The sequence below is a fragment of the Rhinoderma darwinii genome, chromosome 6 (assembly GCF_050947455.1).
Source record: "Rhinoderma darwinii isolate aRhiDar2 chromosome 6, aRhiDar2.hap1, whole genome shotgun sequence".
NCBI classification, from domain to species: Eukaryota; Metazoa; Chordata; class Amphibia; order Anura; family Rhinodermatidae; genus Rhinoderma; species Rhinoderma darwinii.
The window spans coordinates 132,639,676-132,661,614 of NC_134692.1; the positions used below are offsets into that span (position 1 = coordinate 132,639,676).

The 21,939-nt window shown below is 44.1% G+C and overlaps 1 protein-coding gene and 1 long non-coding RNA gene across 9 annotated transcripts in view; one reads left to right on the forward strand and one right to left on the reverse strand.

Moving 5' to 3' along the window:
• Window positions 1-21,939, forward strand: part of LOC142655820 (uncharacterized) — a 326,804-nt gene that overhangs the window by 31,460 nt on the left and 273,405 nt on the right. The window lies entirely within an intron of this gene.
• TBC1D24 (TBC1 domain family member 24) overlaps window positions 14,712-21,939 on the reverse strand; it is a 28,405-nt gene continuing 21,177 nt past the window's right edge. For 3 of the 4 annotated variants that reach the window (XM_075830413.1, XM_075830414.1, XM_075830412.1), the window contains 4 exons: window positions 19,788-19,851; window positions 19,589-19,684; window positions 17,565-17,790; window positions 14,712-15,455 (listed from right to left, as the gene is read on the reverse strand). In XM_075830413.1, coding sequence (XP_075686528.1) covers window positions 15,280-15,455; window positions 17,565-17,790; window positions 19,589-19,684; window positions 19,788-19,851 — 562 coding nt within the window. In that variant the 3' untranslated portion in view covers window positions 14,712-15,279. Of the gene's footprint in view, window positions 15,456-16,026; window positions 16,094-17,564; window positions 17,791-19,588; window positions 19,685-19,787; window positions 19,852-21,939 lie in introns of all 4 variants that reach the window. The other variant, XM_075830415.1, reaches the window with a different exon arrangement.

Sequence of the window (21,939 nt, forward strand, 5' to 3'; positions counted from 1 at the left end):
TTCCTATGGTGAGCCCAGGTTCTGACATGACAATGGACCCCAGCCACGACAGGGCCCATGAGGTCCAGCAGAGTTTGACACCATTAAGGGTTAAGTCACACGCAGCAGATTTTGTTGCAGGACATTCTGCGACTGAAAATCATTGAATGGAATGGAAAATCCATGTGCCTGCTGCAGAAATAACCCCATTCAGAAAAATATATGGATATATGGAACAGATTTACAGTCACAGAAATCCGGCGCGTGTGACTGCTCCCTTAAAGGAACATGCACCTGTTCTGTATAGCAGGATGGTGGACCCTCAGTCACTGGTGGGCTCAAGGCAGTCCAATCCGACCTTGCTCTGGTGCCAAACTACAGACCTGCTTGACAGTCACCTGTTACCTGTCTCTTAAAAGCATCTTATGCATCATACAACGATCCTGGTTATTATAAATACCAAGGGTTTGAAGGGTGAGAACTGATCTCACAATAGAGACAAAGAACAATTACTTATGGGCAGATCTGTTGAGAAATAGTGACGTTTCCAGAACATATAAGAGTGACCCTGGAAACTGGGGACAGATGGCAGCTATTCCTACGTTACCTATACATGAGTGGGAGCTTAGAGGTCACCCATCTCTTCAGTAATACTCATGGCTGGTTGCATCTAGATGAGATGTTTTTCCTCTAAACACATTTTTCTTTTGGGAGGTAGATATCTGTGGTGAAGGCGGCTGACAGACTGGCTGGACTCAGGTAGGACAAGCAAGGACTGACTCTTACAAACCGGTCAGATCTCGTGTCTGCACGGAGCAGAGACAAGTGTCATGGGTCTGTGATGATGTGTTTGTTGGTAAAGAGACAGTCAGTGAGGACAGGACAAAGAGGGTCTGTTATAATGTACGCAATGACCCTTGCAGATAACTCAGGTTGTCCCATTGATGTGCGTTCGTGCAGCAGTCGGTAGCAGTGTGTTGTTGTTTTTTGTGTTTTTTTTTTTTTTTTACAACTGTACACATATGTACAACTGTTATTAGTAGCTGCTATAAAGCATTGCATATTATAAAGTCATTGTTTTACTTGACATAAAACAGAAAATGTACATATGTTAAAGGGGTTATCCAGGCATTTCATGTTGATGGCATAGGTCATCAATATCAGATTGGTGGGGGTCCAACTCCCGGCACCCCCACCGATCAAATGACTGAAGGGGCCGCTGCTTTTGTCACCGCGGCCTCTTCAGTGTTTACCAGGCAGAGCGCCATACTCTTCCATAGAGGCTGTGCCTGGGATTGGAGCTCAGTCCCATTCACTTGATTCCCCCACACAATCCCAGGCACAGCCTCTACAGAAATGTACAGCACTGTACCTGTAAACTCGGAAAAGGCAGCAAGGATGAACACCGCTGCCACCTCATCATCATACAGATGATCAATAGGGGTGCCGGGAATCCCCACCAATCTGATATTGATGGCCTCTTCTAAGGAATATAAAATTATACAGCCAAGTAAAATAACCCATTTAAAAATACCAGAGGTATAAGGCCTTGTTTTAGAACATGTTTGTGATCATTGCTCATACGTGTATATGTACACAACATGTCTTATATTAGTATTCATTCTAACACAACCACAGACAGGAATAGTGAAATCACAGAACTCTCCAGGATGATTCCAACTCAGATCAGGTTTATACAGATAAACCAGCTTTTAGACTGATATATATATATATATATATATATTATATAACCGAGGACGTGGTGTCCGAAACTCACATAGAGCTCCGCCCACAGACCAACCGCCAGTTAGCCCCGCCCACAGCCAGAAGACTGAGGAAGGAGATGTGAGGGATTAGTGGCGTAGCTATAATGCCACCTCCCTCCCATACACAGTATAATTGCCCATCCTCCCTCCCATATACAGTATAATGCCCCCATATGTACGGACATAATAGAAAAATAATACATACTTACCTATCCCCGTTCCCTCGCCGGGTGGAGGATCCTTCACCTCCTCCGGTCTGTGCGATGTGAGTGACTCGGTGCAGACAGGCACGATGACGTCACTACATCGCACCTGCCTTCACTGATCCGCTCACAGCACACTGAGCACAGTGCAGAGGAGGCAAAGGATCCTCCACCCGTCGTGGGAACAGGGATAGGTAAGTATTTATGTTATTATTTTTCTATTTGGTCCGTACATATGGGAGAATTATACTGTGTATGGGAGGGGGGGGGGGGGAGAATTATACTGTGTATGGGAGGGGGGGGGGGGAGAATTATACTGTGTATGGGAGGGGGGGGGGGGAGAATTATACTGTGTATGGGAGGGGGGGGGGAGAATTATACTGTGTATGGGAGGGGGGGGGGGGAATTATACTGTGTATGGGAGGGGGGGGGGAATTATACTGTGTATGGGAGGGGGGGGGGAATTATACTGTGTATGGGAGGGGGGGGGGAATTATACTGTGTATGGGAGGGGGGGGGGAATTATACTGTGTATGGGAGGGGGGGGGGGAATTATACTGTGTATGGGAGGGAGGGGGGGCATTATACTCTGTGGGGGCAGCTATTATATATATTAACAGACCACTGCATTCCTTTTGCTAGCAAACCTGTGTATCGGGTTCTCTATACTAATATATATATGTATATATATATATATATAAATTTGATCAGCACATTCCATCAAAATGAAACAAAACGTGTATATAGCTGCAATGAAGCCCAAGACTGCAAAACAATACAGCATCCAAAAATGGCTACAGCACTCTGCGAACACGAATGCCACCTAAACACCATAAATAAATAAATATATAACTATGCATTGCTGCAGAACTCCTCAGCAAAGTGACGGAATGGCATATCTAGTTGAATGATAACCCATTTAATACATACAAACCACTTAATGTACCCCATACAGTAATGGAAGGAGTGAGTGATGGGCAATAGGGCCCCAAGTATACCCGTGTCATAATTTTTAAGGGTGGATTGTTTTGGGTAGTGTATTAGGTATAAACACAACCTGCTTAAAGCCAGTTCCTTTAAGTATAATAAACTCCACAAAGTCCTGTAACATGTAAACCTTTATAGAGCCAAGTATCAAGAAAATTACAGGGACTCTCCAGGAAAAATGGATACACTGCGTTATGCCAAGTGCAGGGCCTGAGGGGGTGGAGCATGACACAAGGATTCAAAGTACACAGAAAGCACTATGTACAACACAGTAAGGCTAGATTCACACGGGCGTTGCACATCTTGGACGTGAAAAACTGGAGTTTTCCACTTCTGAGGTGCATCCATGTTCTGCGCTGCGGGAGTCTATGGAGGGATGCGCGAAAAAACAGGACACGTCCTATTTTCTCACAGACCCTTCACACGGTCCGTTGAAACAACGGCCATGTGAACAGCCACATTTAATTATATAGGTCCGTGTGACGGCCAGTTTTGATTGGTGCGGGTCCGAGCACGGAGACCCCCACCAATCACTAAAACGAAACGGCTTAGTTTCTGTTCGGCTTTATTCGGAAATCAAAGAAGCTGTGTACAGACTCAATTGGAAGTCCATGAGCCCGTACACCGATAGTTCAGCTTTCCGGAAAAAGCTGAACAGAAACGAAGCGGCAGAAGTGCTCGTGTGAGCCCTGAGCTGCTTAGTTTCTGTTCGGCTTTTTCTCAGTGCTCGGACCCCCACTAATCAAAACTTCTGACATGTCACTATGACATGTCAGAAGTTTGTTGAACGTTTAGTTACCCCTTTAATCATATTAATACATTTATATTACCATTCTAATCTTAGGTTACATTCACATGGTACATTTTACAGGCTGAAAAATGAAAAATCAGCTTTTGAAAGCCAGAATTTTCAAAACACTTTTGAATTTTGCAAGCGTATTTGAAGTGTATTTTGAGGCCTATTTTCTAACCGTATTTTGAAGCGTCAATAGAAAAGACTTTAATGGCAAAAATCAGTTCGTAAAAGGCTTAAAAAAGATGTCACTACTTTTTATTGCAGCCTCTTTTTATGCTGCGTTTTTCAATTCAGTGGTGAATAAAAACGTTTCGTGTGAACTGCACAGCGTTTTTCTCATTGAAATCAATGGATAGCGGTTTGCAGGTGCATTTCAGCACATAATTTAGAGTGTTTTACGCACCGAAATACGCCTGAAAATATGCCACGTAAACATTGCCTAATATAAAGAACTTCTTCAATCTGCTATATCACCCATTGGCTACTGCCAGTACTCTTCTCTGGACATATGTATTCTTAGGCAGTTCAAACATTGAACCAGCTAGGAATGCTGGAAGATTTCAGCTCTGAAGCCCGCAAAATTGTGTAAGAGTATAAGGCTCAGTAATACAATATATTTACTTTGTTACGTAGATGAAATAGAGGAGTAAGCTGTGGCTTTCAAAGATGGACATACACTTGTTGTGAGAGTTTCCCAGATCGAAACTCTATTATATAAATGGGTTCCCAAAATATCCTAGAGGTCAAAATCCGGAGACGATTGCGTTAGTCTTCCACAATTGTAACAGGCAGTACAGAGTCCAGTTTATGTCAGACATATTTTACAAAGTACAGGATGTGAAAAGTTACCTTATTATTATTATTGAATAGTAATGTAGAATTGAAAAAAGATTCTAAAAACAGCAATGAAAGCATCGTTGACCAGTGGAAGGGCTGCAATGGTCATATGTCCCTGTGTCGGGATGTCACTGCTGAAACAAGAAGTGCAGGGACCGTTCAGTGGCAGAATGGGAGCGGTGGGGGATCAGTGAATAGGACTTAATTTTTTGGTGGGAAATTATTATTATTATTATTTTTTTTTAATAAGTTGGATTTCCCCTTTAATTTAGACATCATCACCGAATTTCTTGAATCTGATTTTGCAACAGAATGTGCAATTTTTGGATCTGCGATCAAATACTTTCGTCAATTGCAGAATAATAGTCACTTCTTCTTGATACTACTACATATTTATGCATTATTGAGGTGAATGAGAGTTATATACATTAACATGCTCATCTCTCCAAGGAGGCCAAAAGAGGAGCATGGGAATACAGATTATCTGATCATTCTGCTGCAGCTGTAAAGTATGCAATATTAACACAGGGTTGTAGGGAGCCAAAATCATAGAGCCTGCCCTATAAAGGTTCTGCTGGAAATACAGCCCTTTATGCATCCCAGACACAAAACACGACATTATCCTCGCAGATTCCTGTAATTACTCACCTTAATGAGGACTTGTTGCTATTGGGTTCCAGGAATAAATACATTTTCTGTTTTCTTTCTGCATTAGGATGCAATTTGTGCAAATGTATCTAGACAGATATCTAAAAGTTCATAGGTTACACAGAAGGAAATTCCAATTCCCTAAAGGAGACTTCCAGTTATTAGGGTGTGTGTTAGGCGGTATATAATAGAAGTGATATGTACTTCCAGGCTATAAACGGCACGGATTTGTGCAGATATTGTAATAGGAAATATTTAGGTACTGCCCTGCTGGAGCCTTCCTTCTCTCAATTAGCATCTGATCTACAAAGTCACCGGATATTGGTCACAATGAAAGCAAACTCTTTCAATATTTCCGGTTACAATTTAGGGACATCATAGAGGGGGTCCTATGAGTCAGTGCAGGGAGATGCTAACAAAGAATGGCTCTCATTCTAGCAGACTAAGTGTGTCCATGTATTACATGGTGGGCTGGTCACTTGAATGACCACCCAATGTAATACTACATTTTCTGTGCAGAAGACGCTCCAGGGTTATTGTCAGGTTGGCCCGTTTCCCAAGGTGGTATCAGCTGGAAAAAAAAAAAAAAAAGGCCTACATTTTTCCAAACATAGCAACACTTTTGTCCTTAGGCGGTCTGATATTCCAGCAAATCTCCATTTAAGCAAATGAGCGGTAATACCAGATACAACCCATGGACAAGAGTGGCGCTGTTTCAGGGGAAAAATAAACAAACAGACCCTTCTAATTCCATACAACTCTTTTAAAAAGACTTAGTCTCCATATGACAACCCTTTTTATTTTGCAAAAGATGGCGATCAGTTAATATAAAGATTCATTTAAATGGACACTAACTTTTAAGCCAATTTATGCTAATCTAATAGTAAACCTGATATAGATTAAATATGTCATTTACTTACTGTTAAAATTTAGTTATTTTATCCATGCAAATTCTGTATGACGTAGGGTTGTCACGATACCAGAATTTGGACTTCGATACCAATCATGCTGCTGACTAAATTCATGTATTACAATACTAAGCTGTGCGGCCGCACAGCTTAGTATCGAAATACATTAATTCACGGTATTGAACCGTTTGAGAGTGCACGGGCTCAAAATAGAATTGATATTTCGATGCATTGTGCAACCCTAGTATGAAGTTACTGTCACTAGATGTCTCCCTACCTGTAATCTGCTGTCCACCCCCTGTTGTCAAGCAAACTTTGTCCGTAGTTACAGAGCAGAGGAGACTGACTGCAGGAAGTCGGGGGGGTGTGCCTATAGAAGTCTATAGAGTGGGGAGGAGGAAGCCGTAGCAGAAAGAGGAGACACATACACTCCCAATACAAGTATATGGAGAGGGGAGGAGGAGCAGAGTGAGAGACACACACAAACGTGCTGCAGCTGGTAAGTGTTACGGTCTCATCCCAGTGCTGGATTCTCAACTACACTGCCCATTACTGCTGTATAATCTCTTCCATGCTGCAGCAGCTTTTATATATATCAGAGAAAGAAAAAAAAAAGAGGAGAATGCTGCTCTCCTATGTGCTGTGTATAGAAGACATGTGAGTTAGGCTCCGCCCACTAGCTCCGATACAACGGAGATAGAGCCTGCAGGGGGGAAAACTGCTGAATAATGCCACATACAAGTCATATAATAGCAAGAAATAGTGTTATTCCACATGTACACACGACAGCTTATTCAAAAAAGTCACCAGAAAGGTTAGGTACACTTTAAAGGACTATAGTATTACACGTCAGCCATTCAAGTGAATGCGCAACCCATGTCAAATCTTCGTTTCCGGCTCTTCACTTTGACTATTAAGACGGGAACCTTGAGCAGGAGACCCCCCTCTGTGCCCAAATAGAGCATATGGCAAGGGGTTGTCTTTAAGTTATAAAAAATTATAGTGATTCACTTATTTACATCATTTCTGGGACAGTAGACTGACAACCAATATGTTTTTTTATTACTTTTCCCACTGGGCTTGTCACCCAATTTTCTCAGACCCGGACTGATAGATCTGCTCATTTATACAGGAGTTTTCACAGAGGCTGCTTGTGGTTTATTGCTGCAGTGGTTTTTCGCTTTGCCTGGTCCCTGATATTACACAACGGCTTCCTGTTTTAACACTTCTCCAAAGTCACGTTCCTGCTCTATATTCCCACCGCCAATTCACCTCCGATACTACAGAAGAGTGCTATTCTCACTTGTCATATGCCTTATATAAGTCGTTTTCTGTATACAGCTCCTATGCAGACCTTGTTCGTCCATGGTTCCAAACCATGTGCAGTCTGATCTCACATGCGTTATTCCCTTCAGATACCTCTTTCTTGATAACTTACAACTCTTCGACTCCTATGCCAACACTTACTGTCTTTTGCTCTTGCCTTGTCCAGCCGCATCTTAGGAACATTGTGTGGATCTGACTCACCAAGTACATCAACAGGAAAGAAATTATTTGTTTTTGCTCTTCAACCTCTTCACTACCTTTCAAATTGCCAGTCCTCCATCTCCGTCATTTACCAGACTCTTCATCCTGACAACCTCCGGTTGACTGCTCTCTTCTGGCTGCCAGCTTTAATTTGATATTAAAGTGTAGCTAAACGTTCGACAAACTTCTGACATGTCATAGTGACATGTCAAAAGTTTGGATTGGTGGGGGGTCCGAGCACTGAGACCCCCACCAATCGCTAGAACGAAGAAGCTGAAGCGCTCGTGTGAGCGCTCAGCCGCTTCGTGTCTGTTCGACTTTTTCCAGAAATAAATGTATCTGTGTACGGACTCAATAGAGAGTCTATGAGCCCGTACTCCTGCTTTTTTCTGCAAAGCTGATGTATCGGAGTACGGGCTCATAGACTTTCTATTGAGTCCGTACACCGATAAATTTATTTCTGGAAAAAGTCAAACAGATACGAAGCGGCTGAGCGCTCACACGAGCACTTTAACTGCTTCGTTCTACTGATTGGTGGGTGTCTCAGTGCTCGGACCCCCACCAATCCAAACTTCTGCTATGGGGCCCGCATTATGAGGGGGCCGGGGCCCGCATTATGAGGGGGCCCGTGGCCCCCCCCCCATGGCCGGAGGCTCCGCTAGCAGCCGCTATGGCTGCTACAGCGCGACACCACTGAAGGGGTTGTTCCTTCAAAAGACATGCATCCCCTATCCACAGGATAGGGGATACATGTGGGATCGCTGGGACGCCCAGCGATAAGGAGAACGGGAAACCGAAAGTCCCCCGAAGTTCTCCATGACAAACCTCGGACTTCCGGGGTCTGTCTGCAGCTCCATAGAAATGAATTGTGCACCAGTCGGGCTTGTGCGCATGCGTGACCAGCACTCCTTTCATTTTTATTGAACTGCGCAGACCCGGACAAACTATAGGCCGGTTTTTTTGGTGGGGGGGTTGGGGGCCGTATGGCGTTATCTACAGGGGGCGGGCCGTATGGCGTTATCTAAAGGGGGCGGGCCGTATGGCGTTATCTAAAGGGGGCGGGCCGTATGGCGTTATCTACAGGGGAGGGCCGTATGGCGTTATCTACAGGGGGAGGGCCGTATGGCGTTATCTACAGGTGGTGCTGTGTGGCAGAATCTATAGGGAGGCACTATCTACAAGGGGGGGGGGGTTGTGTGATACCCAGGGGAGGGGGCGGGCGCCCCGGTCAAAAGTTTGCTATGGGGCCCAGTCTTTCCTAGTTACGCCCCTGGACATGAGCTTTGTCTTGAGAAATGGAAATAGGAAAATAGATATTGTTTAGCCATATTTACTAGATCATTGCTGCTTTGCTATTCTTCTCATAGGCGTGGTGAGCTAGTTGTTTGCTGGGGGAGGAAGGAGAGATTTTGCAATGTCTCAGTTGACTATGCCTGTAAAGGGTTACAAGTTTCCAGGAACAAAGCAGGAACAGGTTTTGAGTGCAATCTATAGGCATATGAGCATACAACTAATCTCGTGGTCTAATATTTATGCAGGGTTGTCCAGGATTAGGGTATGTGCACACGATGAGAGGCTTTTACGTCTGAAAAGACAGACTGTTTTCAGGAGAAAACAGCTGCCTCGTTTCAGACGTAAAAGCTCCTCCTCGCATTTTGCGAGACGTCTGTGACACTCGTAAATCTTGAGCTGCTCTTCATTGACTTCAATGAAGAATGGCTCAAATTACGTTGCAAAGAAGTGCCCTGCACTTCTTTGCCGAGGCAGTGAACGTACGCGTCGTCGTTTGACAGCTGTCAAACGACGAGTAAATAACAGGTCGTCTGCACAGTACGTCGGCAAACCCATTCAAATGAATGGGCAGATGTTTGCCAACGTATTGTAGCCCTATTTTCAGGCGTAAATCGAGGCATAATACGCCTCGTTTACGCCTGAAAATAGGTTGTGTTAACCCAGCCTTAGACTAAAGGGTCTGGTTTTCTAAAAACAACGCCACGCTTGTCCACTTCTGGTATCGCAGCTCATCCCCATTCAAGTAAAATTCCCTTCAGAAGAAAGACACCCTCTGACACACAGACACACCAGCATTTTACAGTACCAGCAAAGTGGGTGAGATTCCAACAAATCTCGTCCTCGCACTGCGGTAAGTTTCCGCTGGAAAAAAAAATGCACATAGATTGACCTGCGGTGCGATTAATTCAACCGCAGCATGTCAATTTATTCTGCGGATACGCAACTCTTCTGTTGCGGGTTTACCCATTAAATTAATTTCGGTCTTAAACCCGCAACAAAGGAGTGAAATTTGCAATATTTGTGGCAGAATCACAGCGATTCCACTGCAAAATTCATAAGAAAAAAAACAAATAAAGTTATACTTACCCAGAGTTCCCTGCTTCTCCAGTCCGGCCTCCATGGATGACGTAGCAAGCCATGTGACACCTGCAACCAATCACAGGCTGCAGCGGCACATGGGCGTACAACGTCATCCAGAGAGGCCGGAGCGAACGTCAGAGGAGGGAGGGGGTAAGTATATGCAATAATTGACGCAGCGGAATGTACGCCTAAAATAACGCACCACAGTGTGGTGTGAGGTTTCGGGCGGCATTACCTGCGGTGTTCAAGGCAGATATGCTGCGCAGCTTGACGCAGTGTATCCACCCTGTATACGTTGTGTGTGTTCCTACCCTGAAAGGGTTTGTTGTCATGAAACAACCCTTTTAATATCTCGGCAATAGAGAACCCTGAATTAAAGGGGGGGTTCCACAAAACACATGTTTCCCCTATCCACAGGATAGGGGATACATTTGTGGTCACTGGGGGTCCCAGCGGTCTGACCCCCAGCGATAAAGGAGAACGGCGAACTGAAAGTCCCCCTTGGTGCTCCATGAGAAGCATGGAACATCCGGGGTCTGTATCCGGAAGCTCCATATAAATGAAAGGAGCGCTAGTCACACTTGTGCACATGCGTGACCGGCGCTCCATTCATTTCTATGGAGCTGCCGGACACAGAACCCCAGGAGTCCCATGCTTCTAATGGGAGACTTTCGGTCCCCGTTCTTATTACTGGAGGTCCCAGCAGTCACACCTCTAGCGATCACACATGTATTCCCTATCCTGTGGCACCATCTACAGGGGCGGGTTGGTATCTACAAGGGGGGTGGGGCACTATCTACATGGGCACTGTGGTACTATGTGGGCACTATCTACATTGGCACTGGTGTTTTCAGGGGTTAGGACAAAAAAAAAAAAAGAACAGATTTCATTTAAAAACAGACAGACGGACCGGAAAAGGATGAACATTTGAAGACACTGATGCAAAATGGCCATGGAATACTGACAGTTGAACAGTTTTTAATGGGCATGTTTTCCCCGCTGTCGTGTGACTGTGGCCTTAGGGAACATCTGGTTGACTTAATGTCATTATTCAACCACTTCGGGTGCATTTGTTTGACATTCACAGGTCCAGAGACCGAAGCGGATTTGTCACCCAATGTGGAAGCAACTGAGAATCCACGTACCGGGTTTATCATCAGCGGAGGTTCAGAGCGCGGCACTGACCAGTTCGGAGACGCTGGCTCAGCATACAAATGCATTTCTTTGCGCAACAAAGCCCCACTTTGACATTTTTTAGGAAAGTTTATGCTTCTTGCTTGCGCCTGTGGTTAGCAAACCCTTTCACCCACGGTACCCCCAAAATCAGATACAGGCCGTACGGAAAGCTCCTTACCGGTCCGCAAGCATAATATCAGATCCCCATCCACAACTAGACTACTGCTATGTATGTGCTTGTAATCCAGATGCAAGGAGCAGATGTACCTGTTTGTCATGACTTGGTTTGTCCAGTGTATAACAGGATGCACCAAGGAGGTGCGTGGGGGGTGTAAACTACTTTAATACATTTCTTCTGTCGCATGTTATACTCGTTCATCTGCAAATAGCAGATCATAAGTCTTCGTTCATACATATTTCTGCAAACTGAACTGCGCCTTATAAAAACAGGCAGGAAGCACAATGTCTAATCCTGTGAAATCTCAAGCCTTCGCATAAACTATATGGAACATTGGTCATAACTTCGATCTATGAATAGAACACATTTTATTACATCCAAATAGCAACTTTTTAATATACTTGTTTACATTGAGGTCAAAATCTGTAGAGGCCTAATACTTCACACAACTGAGCGTTTGCTACAATTGTATCCAGTCTAGACAATCCTCTGTAAGGGCCTGTTCATATTGGGTTTCCATTCTGCTCAGTCAGGGGAGCAGAACAATGAAAATACTGGAAGCGCCAGTTCCATTGAACAACAAAAACAACCAGCACCCGATGGAACCTTTTGACTTTAAAAAAAGAATGCCGCATTTTTAGGCTTCAGCGTGATAACAGCTTACGAAACACTGTGCAAGAGTGTAACAGCCTGAAACATCTCCCAATAACGGCGATGGTTAGGAGATCTAACTACGATATGCACATTATCCACTATGGAACAGAATGAATACCACCGTGTTATGTGTTAAAACGCTGCCATCTAGTGGACATGTGGTGAAATTCAGCTGACTTATTTAGTGAAGCGATTTCAAAGAAACCCAAGGGAAGAGACTCACTGAAAAGATCAGGAAAAGAGAAGTCTTTTTCCCTTAATTCATTTTGAAATGAAAGTTTTTCTTTAAGTGGAACATTATTTCTCAAGTATAAGTGACACGATTGTTTTCTTCACAATCTTGCAATGCTCAGCCCTGATAATAAATAACACTTAACAATTACCTCTACTCTTTCCTGTCTTTTGTGGAGGACACAAGTCCTCATACTAATGCTGAAGAAATACCTTATGCAAATACTGCTTGCATGTTGATAAATAGGACTATGTTTTACAAGTTACATAAAATGTTCTCTGCTGATAAATCTTATTTTTATACAGTAGTGATCCGAGCTCCATTTCTCTGATACAGAGCTCTAAATTCCAAAGCATAGGACAGTTTTTGTTCAGACGGAGTGTTTTTTACGCCGCCGTTTAAAAAAAAACAAAAAAAAATAAAAAACCGCCATGTAAAAAAAGAGTGGTTTGGAGTGTTTTTTGATTGTGGAATTTCCGCACAGAATTCCATTGTGTAAATTGACACAGAGTTTACAGTAGCAGCAAAGTTGATATTGAAAAATCGCACACGCTGCGGGAAAAAAAAATGCAGTGTAAACGTTAAATTGACCTGCGGTGGGGAATTTAAATCCGTGGCGTGTCAATTTATGCTGCGCTTTCATTGATTTTCCATGTGACCCTGCAACGTTATCGTAGGAGGCTGGACTATGCGCAGAGATTATGGAGGGGGGGGGGGTAAGTAAGAGCGGTAAGGGGGGTGCAAAGCGGGCTCACATATTTTCAACTCCACTCTCTTTACAACCCAGTCCATTCGAAAAAGATAAGAACTTTTCCAGGAAAATACGATGGGTGGGAAGAGTATCACCAACGCAAACCTGTAAAATAGTCAATTGCGGCCGCCAAGACCTTTTACAATATTTTTTTTATGATGTTTCGGGACACTAGTCATGTAAGAGGGCAAGATACCAAATTGTCCACATTCCAAAGTGAGAGGCACTGTATAGAGCAGGGGTCAGCAATCTGTGGCACCAGTGAGGCCTGGTTTGCAGGCACATTCCTCTGTGTCCAGAGCCGGTGAAGTTAACGGTGCTGAACACAGGGAGAAGGAGCGGTGCTTCATTATGCACTTGGCGGCACAGATCACCAGGCGAGAGAGCAGTGCTTCAAGGTGTTTGTCGCTGCTGAACACTTGGCAAGCACACAATGCAACACCGCTCTCTACTGGGGTCCAGCATCTCCAAGAGCATAACGAAGCGCTGAGCTCTCCCGGTGATCAGCCCCGCAAGGATGGAGTGTTGTACGTGCACCCTCCAAATCTGACATTCAGTAGCAGAGGTCTATGTGCACCCCCCCCAGCCGGTGTTCAGTAGCCTCGTATGCAGCAGAGATAGATCACCTTTGCAAAGAATGTCAAGGACAAGGGTCACACTGAAATGCAAGTTTAATTAACTGATTAATTGGTTTATGTCACATACGTGGTACAGTTTGTCTTATGACTTTCATGTTAGCATGATACACTATGAGGAATTCATCAAGGATTTTTTATTTATTTTAATCAACATGCCATACAAAAAGTGTTGCCTACCCCTGGTATATAGAATGAACTCGAAATAAATTTTTGTAACCGTAACCAAAACGTGGCAATGGAGGGGCAGGACCAAAAGCAATGCAACAGGTCTGCACATGGCATCTTACATATTAGACAGGAATGGTCAGAGGAGTTCCCCATGAGAAAGCCCCTGTGAGGGGAGCCGTAGGCTCTATGGGCTATTTTAAATGACATCTCCCAGTACATGGCCCATGGAAGATGCATAACCGCAGTCACCATAGAGGTTATTATGTCTTTGTGTGTTATGTTGTCTAGATGTTCCACCCAGTAGGATATACCGGACTTTGAAGCAAGTGGCTGTAGTAGGATATTGTAATATATGGTGATCAGTAGTTTCCTATTTTGATGTGCAGGAGTCAGGTAACAAAAGAAATCATCCCAGTCTGTCTCGTACCTGTCTAATCACCTTATCAGCGTAACCACAGGCAACAAAATGGATGTTGACCTACATGTTTGCATAGTGTGTGTGAATGTCATTGAACAGATAAGGACGACAGTCTAACAGGTTCCCTTTTAGTGAAAATATTCTGGCTTCCTTACAGCCACGAATAGGTAATGCCAAATGACTTCTACATTAAACTCAATAACAGTATTCAGTAAGCTCCCCCTAGTGGTTGCTGCCAGTATTTTATCATATGATTCTATATCTATGCAATGGATTTGGAGCGCTTTATCAAATTACCTAAAATTCCACAAGGTGTTAAAAAAAAAAGTTGACATGAATGATCGTTTGGATCAGCTTTATCTTTATATGATATCAGTGAGTTTTTTTGCCCTTCTGGTCTAGGAATATACAGACATCTGTATATAGTAAATTCAACCATGATAGTTAAACACTGAAAAAGGAGAGAAACCAATGCCTGAGATTGACTTTTATTCCTGAAATGTTCACCCTTACAGGGTGACAAACACTGGACAATTCATATAAATCTCACATACATTTAGACTCGGGGGCCTTTATTTTAAAAATCGGCCTTCCAATAATTGCTGGTTCTTAAGACTAAATAGGAAGAGGGGCTACTGAACATGGGAGACAGGCGGAAAGAAGTGTACAAGAAACAAGATCCCAGGGATGATGTGCACAGCAAACACTCGGAATAGGGACGGTCACACTACATGGGTCTCCAGGCTCTACCGTAGGACTTACATCAGACCATCAGCGGGAATAAATTCTAGTAACCAGTTCAGGGACTGGAAAGTGCACAGTTTCGCTTGGTCCCACGAATCGGTTAAGATATTTTAACCAAATACTTGTGTAAGAACCAGTTACACTGGAACATTCGCACTTACATGAGACATTAACAACCAGATCATTCCGACACTGCGACTCCTCACATTGAAGGGAAGACGAGCAGGAGCTCCAAAACGTCTCCATACCTGCTCGGATGTCCAGAATTACACGCTAATGAGATGAACGGGATCACCTCACGGGAAGGTGGAGGAGCGCTCGTCATTAAGATAGTCCTTGAAGCCCCACACCTCAATGGTGGCAATCTGGAAGGTTTCAGAGCACAGAGGTTGATTGTTGAAAGTATTGCAGTGACTGGTTCTTCCATAATTCAAATCGGAATCCAGATACAACGCTTGTCCATCGCCTCCTCCTGAGGAAACAGTCCACATGCCGTATTTAAGGTGACATTCTAGAATACAGGATATCTCCAGATTTGTAGTAAATGTGGAAGCCCTCCCAAGACCATCTTTCCCACCCTATTTGACAATAATAAACTCCACTACATTCATAGAATAGCTTGCCGGATGCTTTATTTTACCAGTAGCCGCTCTGTTCCTGGCTGCCTGATCTGTATTCTGTATTTAAAATCATACAAAGTTTGTTGCAGAGACACGAAGTAAATGTCTCGATGCAAGTCTATGGGACGCACATCGGGGCTCTCAGACTTGCACTGAGACATTGCTGTAGAGCCCGGAAGTCAGAGCCCTGGAAATTCAGTGGTCAGAATACAGATCATGTGACCTAAGGGCAGCCAGGAACGGAGCAGCGAAAATATAAAAAAATAAAATGGAAAAAATAAAATTGTGGGAGTGCTTCTTTAAGTGGATATCCAACCATCAAGTCGTAATCTAAGCAGTAGTTTTTTTTTTTTGTTCCAAATCCCCTGCAAAGACCTGTACTACTGCTACAGCGATTACATAGAGTACAGCTTGGCCACTCACATGATGACAAGTCGTGTCGTCATGAAGGAAGACTGTCACTAGACCTCCGGTCCCCCGCCAGCCAGCGCTGTAAAAATGTATTAAAATCTCAATTAACGCGACAAGGGACCGGAATGTATATTAGCAGTGTATTCACATACTGCAGGGACTACACAGCTAATACTGGTCAGTCACCACATAACCCTTTTATTAAAAAATTCTGTCAGCCTGCAACCACTAGGGGGCGTTTACTGCATACTTTTATCCATTGAACTCCATTATTACACAACATGCAGTAAGCACCATCTAGTGGTGGTTGCAGCCAGCCAATGTTATGTAAGAGGGTAACTAATCTTTCAACAAACTTCTGACAGGTCAGAAGTTTTGATAGGTGGGGTCTGAGCACTGAGACACCCACCAATCCCTAAAACTAAAATCGGCATAAGAGGGTGAGCGCTGAGCTGCTTGGTTTCTGATCAGCTTCTCTCAGAAAGCCAATGTAACGGTGTACGGGCTCAATAGAAAGTCTATGAGCCTGTACACCGTTACAGCGGCTTTCAGAAAACAAAGCTGATCAGAAACCAAGCGGCTCAGCGCTCACCCACTTCTGCCGATTTCATTTTAGGTACTAAACCTACATATTTTTGTGGATGGTAGGAACCAGCATTAAACTAATTAAAATCACCTAGGGCAGAATTAACCCCACATATATGAATCACATAAAAACACAAAAGTTTGAACAGCACATTCCAACAAAACGTGTATACAGCTGCAAGAACGCCTGTGACTGCAAATATACAGCACACAAGAAAATGGCGACAGCACACTGCGAACACCCGTTTCACCTAAACCACTCAATATAAATAAACATGCATTACTGCTAAATCTACTTACAATAGGGAGGTTCTTAGCGTGCATTTTGATCAAAGTGTGAGCCCACCTGCCACGACAAGGCAACCCCTATGAGGTGGGAATCTACGCTGCACATATACCCAAAACTAGGACAAAGCATACATGTACTTGAGGACGGTAGGAACCAGCATTAACCTAATTAAAGTCACCCGGGGCAGAATGGGAGGAATGCAAGATCAAAAAAAAAAAATGGAGGCAGCGATTAACCCCACATATATGAATCACAAACTCAATCACAAACACAGCCGCTTCGTGTCCGTTCGTAGCATAGGGGGTAACTTGCCGATCGGTGGGTTTTCTGAAAGCTTGGACCCCCACCGATCACGATAACGTGATCCTGTACACCCCCCGTTTGAATGGAGCGGCTGGTCGCTCATGCGCACTGCCGCTCCATTCACTATGGGAGCGCCGGAAATAGCCTAACGCTGTACGGCGCTTCAATAGAGAATGAATGGAGCGGCAGTGCGCCTGAGCGTCCTGACACGCCTATCAAACAGGGGAGAACGGGACCCCCGTTCTGGTGATCGGTTGGGGGTTCCAGCTGTCGGAAAGCCCACTAATCAGCAAGTTACCCCGTTATGCCATTGATAGGGAGTAGCTTGTTCTAACCGAAATTCCCGTTTAAGGACCGTGATCAGGTGACTTACCGATGATTATGCATTCTGTGCTGCCGGCCATAAACATGGAGGCCGTTTTAGATGGAAGGTTGAAGTGGCGAGTGGCCAGGAAAGGTGAAAGGCGGTTGGAGGGGTCAGAATGGTCAGCAGTCTCCAGGAGAGAGTTGGACTCCTTGTCAGGAACTGCCAAAGCAGACCTACCGAGCTCCGGATGTTTTATTATCACCCACTCATAGCGCTCCACCTCTGGCTGCAGCTGTGTGAACAAGGGGGAAGAATAACTTAAATAAAAGAAGTTCTTTCCAGGCTAAAACAAACCATGGACTAAGAATATATAAAATATTATCCATCAAAATGTTTTCATTAAAATACTTGATTCTACTGGAGGTGAATGATCATGAAAAAAAAAATCATGCACGGTAAAACCCAAGACCTTTATTAATGCCTTTTGCTTCCTTCACAGATTTTTCAATTTAAGGCCAAGTTTCCATGGGCTGGATACGCTGCGTATAAAAATCACAGCGTATCTGACCTGGAACCCGCAGTACATTACGTCCGAAAAATCACACCACATCGTGGAGTTTAGTTTTTTTTCCGCTACGGTAAAAAACGCTCATGCTCACCTAGGCCGTTATGGACACAAATCCCTCCTGTGCAGTCCGGACCAGCCTCCCTGGATGACACTTCAGCCCATGTGGCCACTGCAACCGGTGATTGGCTGCAGCAGCGGTCCCACGGGATGTAACATCCCAGGAGGCCGGCCCTCTGACGTTATCCAGGCCATCCTCCTGGGATGACGTTTCATCCCATGTGACCGTCACTATAGGCTGTGATTGGCTTCAGAGGTCACATGGGATGCAACATCCAAGGAGGCCGGACTGGACAAAGAAACAGACTTGTGGGTAAGTTATTATTATTTTTTTTCAATAGTTGAGATTTTTTCAGCGTAATCACTGAGTATACGCCGCAAAAGTCACAACACTGGGCTTTCTGTTGTGGTATTTGCATCCCTTTTGAATTCAATTGTGAAAACCCACGACGGAAAATCAACTAAAAACGCAGCATAAATAGACATGCTGCGGATTTAAATTCCGCACCGCAGGTTAATTAACGTTTACGCTGCGGTTTTATTTCCGCAATGTGGGCATGAGATTTTCTAAGTCTCATCCACTTTTCTGCTACTGTAAAATTTCCACACAAAATTCTGCAGCGTTTACGCTACTTGGGAACCCGGCCTAAAATGCAACACATTTTTTAAAAATGCTGGCGTTTTAGAATGTGTTTATGGCATTTACTTGTACATGCTTTTTTTTTCTGGCCTACAGAGAAGCCTATGGGTAAAACAAGCCACATGAATGCAACAAACCAAAGCAGAGTGTACGTAGTGCTTTTTATATTTAAATATATAGACTAACGGGACAACGGACTGCAAAAAAACAAAAAAACACCGTGTTAAAAATGCGGTGTGTGAATCCAGCCTAAAGGATAAACGTTAAGCTACTCTACTCGCACCATATTCTGCACCCCTCGGCTCCAGTCTAGACCATCATCTATGATTGAAACAGACGATGGCTTAGGGGGAATGGAGAAAACTTTCTAAGTTAGAATCATGCACTAACATTACATCAATTAAATATAGCATTAAATGCCAGCAACCGCCATGAAGACCGATATCTACAGCTCCCAGTGAACTACAAAATACACCTGTATGCAGTTAGCACCTGAGCTCCCCCCAGTGGTGGCTGACAAAATTGTATCTTAACTCTATGGGGACATTAACATCGGTGTTTCCTACGCCAATCTTAAAATATAAAAAAATAAAATTGCCATACAATGCATCCAATTGGAGAGGCGCATGCCTCTTAAATTACACATCTCTGGCCAAAGTTATATTATGAAAATAAGCTGCACCTATTTAGGATTAAAACAAAACCTAATTTAGAACTTGTGCTCAGGATGTAATATGCCTGAACAATTTATATATCAGAGGACCAAGATAAAAGTAGATGAGCGATATGGTTATTGCATTATACTAAAGACCAAGAAGTGCTTACCCGAAATACAAAGCATTCTCCAGTCCCAAAAAAGCTCAGCTTGTTCCCACTCTTCTTGCGCGCGCTCCAATCAGTGGACAAGAACGCTCCACATACCTAGGACAGAACATGGATACAACAGAAGTGGAGTATAAACCAGTAAATAAAGAACATACATACACACCCAAACCAAAGATCACAGTGTTGGTTGGCTACTCACCTCTTGGCTGCTGGTTTTGATGAGGAGCAGGGTGGGCTCATGTCCTTCACAGTGCAAGTAAAACCTGCCAACAAAACATTTTTATTTGACCATAGGTCGACAAAATACTGTAGGCTTTAGGAATTAGTAATCAAGCAATAAAAAAAAAAAACTTTTATAGGCATCTAAGCAGCAAAAACACACAACCCAAAAAGTTAGGAGCCAGAAGCAGAATTCACATTAGCAACTTGGCCCCTTGTGATTTGTCTGGCCTTGTATTGAACCATACATATGATGAGATTTGAAGTCAAAGCCTATAAAATTTATTAATACCATTAGTCTCCAGTACTATTGTGTAGTATTATACATATTGCATGCTTCATCTAAATGATATTACTGACAATATATGTCCTAGCTAGTCCCTAATCTCGTGCCTTGTATCAGGCAGGTTTTTAGAATCTGTATTACGGCATCACTATTATGACAACACCAAGATCCCCCGCCACTGGAACTAGACCATTACGCCTCATTCACACGACAGGGTCCGAGTGTCGGCCGATAAAAATCGGCCGTTTTTCCCAGCCGGTCTGCATCCGTTCTGATTCCGTTCCGTGTTGCAGTTTTGAACGGCCGATTTTGCATCCGTTTTTTTCCCTGTCAGTTTTAAAATCGGATGAATTTCATTTAAATTTGTTGCCACACACAGCCCTTTGTAGATAATGCCACACAGCCCCCTGCAGTTGATGCCACACAGCCCCCTGCAGGTGATGCCACACAGCCCCCTGCAGGTGATGCCACACAGCCCCCTGCAGGTTGCACCCATCCCCCCCCCCCCACATTCCAGGAGAAGTCACTGACTTCAATGTCCATATATGGACAGTGTAGTCACTCACTTCTCCTGTAGCGGAATTCCCGGCCATAGAGTCGGGGATTCCGCTGCAGAAGTGAGTGACGTCGCTGTGTCCATATATGGACAGTGTAGTCACGCACTTCTCCTGTAGCGGAATCCCCAGCCGGGGATTCTGACTCCTACAGGGAGCAAAAAAAGACCCTCCTCCTCCTCACATGCACTCTGCACTGTGAGGAGAAGGAGGAGGAGGAGAGCATCCGAGCGACGGAATACATGGCCGTCACTCGGGACACATTCCGGTGATGGCCATGTATTACCCGGGACCATAGACTTCTATGGGAGCCGGGCAAACGGCCAAAAATAGGGCATGTCCCATTTGACGGCCAGGTTTCCCGGCCCGTCAAAAAAAAATCGATCGTGTGAATAGCCCCATTAGGGGTCTATTGTTCCTAATGCAGCCGGGTGACGGCCGGTTTATGAACGGCCGTCACCCGGCTGGGAAACCCTGTCGTGTGAATAAGGGCTTAGGAGTTATGCAGAGAGGACATTTAGCTGTACTCGGGAGCAGACCTTGTGTACACAGGAACAAGGCAGCCAAGTAAACCTTAGTTTATAAATAATTAATCTTTACACAACACATTTTATCCTTTAAAGAGAACTGGTCACCTGCCCAAAAAAACAGCAGTTGACATCTCAGTTAGATTGCAGGCGCCTCACAGATTCTGATGCTTTTTATATCTTTCTCCTAGCCCCCACCATTCCTGATATATCAGGGCCATTCGTTCTGGTGTCCGATATGCAAATGAGGCTTTTGACTGTCAAGTGGGCGGGTAAAATCTGTCACTTGATAAGGGGTAACCGTCCACTTCACACTCAAAGGCCTCCTTTAGAAAAATAAAAAAGCATCAGAATCTGTGAGGCGCCTGCAATCTAACAGAGATGTCAACTGCAGTTTTTTGGGCAGATGACAGGTCCTCTTCAAGGAAGAATAATGTTCTGGAGGCATCGGTCACACAATGACTTCGAAAAAACAGTATTAAGGAAATGTAATAAGGTTGAATAAGTAACGGTCTCAGTGCAGGGAGCCTTTAGGTGGTGCTGAACGGAACACAAGGCTAAAAATAGACTGAATACAATGATATCGATGAGTCAGTGACACAAGATAGCGGCAAAAACGTACAAACGTGAATGTACCGGACATAGCTGTATCTACAATCCAAGACCATTTTTAAAGGGGGGCAGATAGAGGACTATAATTTATATGAATGAGTAACGCTCACTTTCACACCCACATGGATCACTATGGACATTCTTCTTGTTCAT